At 50.0% G+C, this 5582-nt stretch overlaps 1 protein-coding gene across 2 annotated transcripts in view; it reads left to right on the top strand.

Annotated features, from left to right (window-relative positions):
- Nucleotides 1–2901, top strand: part of Ybey (ybeY metalloendoribonuclease) — an 8452-nt gene extending 5551 nt beyond the window's left edge. For both annotated transcript variants that reach the window (XM_031348782.1, XM_031348783.1), the window contains 2 exons: nucleotides 644–712; nucleotides 2171–2901. In XM_031348782.1, the coding sequence (XP_031204642.1) occupies nucleotides 644–712; nucleotides 2171–2257 (156 nt within the window). In that variant the 3' untranslated portion in view covers nucleotides 2258–2901. The remainder of the gene's footprint in view (nucleotides 1–643; nucleotides 713–2170) is intronic.
- The last annotated feature ends 2681 nt before the right edge of the window (nucleotides 2902–5582 follow it).

Here is a 5582-nt window from a genome sequence, read left to right as displayed (position 1 = left end):
TTTTTTTTATTTATTTATTTATTTTATGTGTATGAGTACACTGTAGCTGTACAGATGGCCGTGAGATATCATGTGTGTGGCAGCTGGGAATTGAACTCAGGACCTCTGCTGGCCCTGCTCTCTCTGGCCCCGCTTGCTGCTCTGCTCCGGTGTAATTCACTGTAGCTGTCTTCAGACGCACCAGAAGAGGGTGCCAGCTCTCATTACGGGTGGTTGTGAGCCACCATGTGGTTGCTGGGATCCGAACTCAGGACCTTCGGAAGAGCAGTCAGTGCTCTTACCTGCTGAGCCATCTCGCCAGCCCTCCCCTGCTTAATTCTAATTAGATTCCCAATACTGCCTCACCAGTACAATCAACTCACTTTCCCTGGGCCCAACCCCAAACAGTGTTGCCCCACTCAACAGTTCAATTAGGTGAACTGGCTGCATTGTTCCACTTTAGATAGGATGTAGCTCACTGGGAGCACTTGCCTGGACAGGAGAGCACTGAGGAGCTCTAACTGTTGCCCAGGGCAGCAACTGTGTATCCTGCCCCAGTGTCCTGGCATAGGACAACTCAGTCTTACAAGGGCCTTCTGGGACCCTGAAGGGGCAGCTTTCCTGTAGATCATCCCCTGAGCTGACTTCTCAATTACTCCAACAGGTGACAGCCACCCACGGACTCTGTCACCTGCTGGGCTTCACCCACGGCTCCGAGGCCGAGTGGCAAAAGGTAGGAGTGGTACCTGTGCAAGGGGCTGTGTACTACCCCCAGATCTACCCCTAACCCCTTAGGCTGCTGCCCAGCACCCCCTCCCACACCCCAAAACCCCATGGCAAGAGACAGAACTACAGCCTTTATCCATCCTGCCTGAAAAGGTTTGGGGGGTTTTTTGGTTTGTTTGGTTTGTTTTTGAGACAGGGTTTCTCTGTGTAGCCCAGGCTGTCCTGGAACTCACTCTGTAGACCAGGCTAGCCTCGAACTCAGAAATCCCCCTGCCTCCCCCTCCCAAGCACTGGGATTAAAGGCGTGCACCACCACACCCTGGCTCGAGGTCTTATTTTGAAGGATCTGATTCCTCATGATATTTCACTCCTGAAAGGCACCTGGACAGACAGATTAAAAGTTAAATTCCCTAAATGCTAGCTATGATTGATGGGGGTCAAGGGACACTTAATGTTCAGAAAAACACAACAACAACAACAACAAAAAAAAACCTTAACCAACAGTTTGCAACAAGTCATGCTGAGTCGTAGTGGTTTATTTGCTTTAAGAGCGGTGGATACCACACTTAAAGCCCACTGAGTCCAGTTAGGCCTGGGCTACGTTTGTAGGTGCTAGTCAGGTGCTCAGAGTGAACTTCTTTTCTTTTTAAGATTTTCTGTTTATGAGTGCATACCAGCACGACTTATGGACACTGTGTGTTCGTGCTGGTTATCGGCAGAGGCCAGAGGAGGTAGTCGATCCCCCGAAACTGGATCTACAAGTGGTTGTGAGCTTCCTGAAGTGTGTGCTGGGAAGCAAACCCGGGTGATCTGTGTGACAACAGAGAGTGCTCTCAACTGCTGAGCCAGCTCTCCAGCACCCAAGAATGCACTTTTCTTTTTCAATTGAAAGTAAATATCCCCCCCCACCCAGGCAGTGGTGGTGCACGCCTTTAATCCCAGCACTTGGGCAGAGGCAGGCGGATCTCTGAGTTCAAGGCCAGCCTGGTCTACAGAGTACATTCCAGGACAGCCAGGGCTACACAGAGAAACCCTGTCTCGAAAAACTGAAGAAAAAAAAAAAGTAAGTCCCCATCTGGTTCTGCTACCAGCCAGCCTTGTCTATGCTCCCTCCCTCCCTGCCCTACACTTCCCCGGGCCCCATGTGTACCCCTGTCCTGGAACTCACTCTGTAGAGCAGGCTGACCTCGAGCTCAGAAATCTGCCTGCCTCTGCCTCCCAAGCACTGGGATTAAAGGCGTGCACCACCATTGCCCGGCGAGAGCCCACTTCCTAATGTCCTCTCCTTTGTATCTCCCATCCACCCACAGCTCTTTGAGTCTCTGTTCAGGTGCCGCTGATAGATTTGTACAGAGCCTGGGGTCAGGGGAGGCTTCCGAAGGAGGTGAACCCTGGGGGGACTTTGACTCTGGACGAGGATCCACAGAGTGTCCTTGTATCCGCTGTGTGTGCTGCTGTGTTTCAGATGTACGACCGGGAGAAGATGGTGCTGGAGGAGCTGAGCCGCTACACGGGAGCTAAGCTCCAGCCCCTGAGCAGGGACCTCTACTGATGCCCCAAAGCTCTGCGATACAGAACCCGATGGACAGAGTCCTGCTCCTCCACACTGGATCTCTGCTGGTCATGCTGCCCTGGAGGGCCTCAGCCCACGCTACAGCTTCATTCTGTGAGTGGACATTGGCATCAGAAAGTACCAAGGAAGTGCCTGTCAGCCCTTGCTCTGATTAGAAGGCTGTGCGGACTGTTGCAAGCAGAAATAGGCATTCTAAGAGAAGAAACATGGACGCTCTTATGCTTCTTTGGGTTTCTAACTGTAGAGTCTGGGTGGACTGCCCTGGCTCCCTGAAGTGGAAGGAACATGCCAGAACACTATTCTTACTAGGAGGATAGGCGCCTACAGACAAGCAGGCCCAAAAGGACAAGGTTCCTACCCCAACCCTCAGGAACTCTGGCACCTGAACCTTGCTTTCTCCACTCCGGAGAGCCACCTTGTGCCCTCGCCTTTCTTAAGCTGTTGGCTGTAGACACCATAAGACAGCCCACTGACCTACGGATCTTGTCTCCTGGGGCCAGAGAGTCAACTGTGTCCTCCATCTTTATTGTTGTTTTGTTGTTGATGTTTGGTTTTGGTTTGTTTTTTGGTATGTTTTTGTTTTTGTTTTTTGTTTTTTGTTTTTTTTCCGAAACAGGGTTTCTCTGTGTAGCCCTAGCTGTCCTAGAGCTCATTCTGTAAACCAGGCAAGCTGGTCTTGAACTCACGAAATCTACCTGCCTCTGCTGTTTTTAAACTGTTTTAGATGACATTTATTTGGTGTGTGTGTACATGTGTAGGTGCACATTTCCCACTGCATGCATTTGGAGGTCAGGGGACAGCTGGCAGGAGATGACTCTCTCCTTCTGTCACATGGGTCCCAGAGATGGAACTCGTGTTGACAGCCATGACATACCACTGACATCCTGTGGGCCACTGTGGTCCTGCCAGTGGGTCCTGCCCCTATTGGCTGTTAGAGGCATGATATTTCTGCTCTAGCTCTGGAACATGGTATTCTGGTTGACCTGAAGTGACAATACCTATGCAAATCTGGATCCTTCGTCCTCCCTGGCATGTAGCCAGTGACCTTGAACCTAGATAAGGTTTCCTGACCCCTCTGCTGGTTGTACCCCCCCAATATACGCCTATGCCAGCCTGTTCCCCACTTCTCGGCCATCTAACTCGTTTATCCTCTTTGAGCATCTTTGGGAAATGACTGCTTCCGTGTCCTTTGTTTATCTGTTTTCCTTTTTCTCTGCTTGGTATTTCTGGTTTGGTTTGGTTTGACTTGGCAACGCTAGAGATGGAGTCCAGGGCCTTGTCGAGCTTAGCGAGCACTCCACCACATTCCCAGCCCATTGCTCTGCTGCCCTAAATCTGTGGGTTGGCCAGCAGCTGTATGTCCAGCCGCACTGTCATGACTCCAAGCCTGCAGGGGCGGGTTCTGTCCTGTTCTAGGAGGCACAGTGATCCTTGGTGCTTCCTCACTTTGTGCTTATTCCAGATTTAATCCCTCTGTGTTTATTCCAGATTTAATCACTCACTTCCATGAAGGGCCTGTGATTTTTTTTTAATTTTTTTAAAGATTTATTTATTTATCTTATATATATATGAGTACAATATAGCTGTACAGATGGTTGTGAGTCATTGTGTGCTTGCTGGGATTTGAACTCAGGACTTTCAGAAGAGCAGTCAGTGCTCTTAACCGCTGAGCCATCTTTCCAGCCCAGGCCTGTGATCTTTTTTTTTTTTTTTTTTTTTTTTTTTTTTGGTTTTTCGAGACAGGGTTTCTCTGTATAGCTCTGGCTGTCCTGGAACAGCCTACTCTGTGGACCAGGCCGGCCTCCAACTCAGAAATCCACCTACCTCTGCCTCCCAAGTGCTGGGATTAAAGGCATGTGCCACCACTGCCCAGCTGGGCCTGTGATCTTGATGTGAGTTCCATGGACTCTGTGGATTGGCTGCTCATATACTTGGGCCATCTTTAAAATCTCTGCGTCTCCACTGTGCGTCTTCTCAGGGTACAGGTGTGCACAAAGGCTCTCAGTCCCTATCACCACTAGGAAGGGGCATGACCAAGAAGAGCTCTCCCCCCCCCAGTCACTGAGGACCCCTAAGCCCACTCACTATAAGGCCTGCTCAGACTCTTTGGTCTTACACATGTGGACCTCAAACAGCAGGCTTGAAAGGGACGGGGAAGATTGTGTGCGAGGGTGGGTCCATGCGCACTCCCCCTTCCAGAAGCCAGTGGTGCTCCCAGAGCCAGGGTGCTCCCGGGTGCTAGCATACTTCCCTCTTGTTAGTCCAGCTTCACCCGGCCATCCAAGACAAACATCTGCCAAATATCTTCGCCTCTATCAGATTAATAATCATATAAGAGATAGATCCCGTTAGAAACATCATGAAGAAAAGTGTGCAGGTTCTTTAACCGGTGCTTTGAACAAAAGCAAGTTTCTCTGGACCCACACCCCAGGGTGTACCAAAAGACAGTCCTATGGGAAGTGGCATCAGTGCCACTCTGAAGCTCCCTTGACTGTGTGGCATTGGCTTGTTTATCCACATGGACATCACGCCACTGTCTTCATCGAGTGGAAGCCTGGTCTGTCACAGGAAAGGTCCACATGGGGCTTAACTGGTAACTCTGAGCCGTCCTGCCTCTGATCTGTAGAATTCCAGGGAGTCTCAAACAGAGACCAGCTTTTTCATGAGAAACTTGGCAAATGAAAAACTTAACCTCAAGCAGATGAAAGCTTATTATAATTCTCAAAAAAAAATCCATAAAGGCAGGTGGGATATAATATATGGTTTCAGACTTGGGGACAAGGGGTGGAGAGGACATATTTTGCATAGCAAAGCATACCCTGGCCTCTAGATTCTCCCAGCATCCCTTAGTTCCTGCCTGGCATGCCTCACCCCCAACCCTGAACTTTGCAGCCCATGGTGTGGGCGGCCTTTCCTCCAGGGGCTCTTTGCTGTTATATAACTGAGGGATTTTGATCTCCCTGCTCCTCTCCCTCTCTCTGCACATGCTCTTTCTCTTTCCCCTCTCCTCTCTCCTCCCCCGTGGCAACTTCCCTGGCCTCCTTCCTTGGGGCCAGTGACCTCTCCTACATTCCCAGTAAACCTGCATTCATGTATATTTTAATCTGGCTTGAATTGACTCATTTCACAGTGGAGAAATAACTTAATCATGTACCTCTCCAGTGATCCCAACTAGCAGGGAGACTGAGGCAGGAGAATTGTAAGTTTGAGGCCAGCCTTAGCAATACAGTAAGGTGCTGTCTCAAAGTGATAAGAGGGCTGTGGCTTTAACTGAGTACTTGGCTGGTGTGCTAGAAAACCTGGG

The sequence above is a fragment of the Mastomys coucha genome, unplaced genomic scaffold (genome assembly GCF_008632895.1).
Source record: "Mastomys coucha isolate ucsf_1 unplaced genomic scaffold, UCSF_Mcou_1 pScaffold3, whole genome shotgun sequence".
NCBI classification, from domain to species: Eukaryota; Metazoa; Chordata; class Mammalia; order Rodentia; family Muridae; genus Mastomys; species Mastomys coucha.
This window is presented reverse-complemented; position numbering and strand designations above follow the sequence as displayed.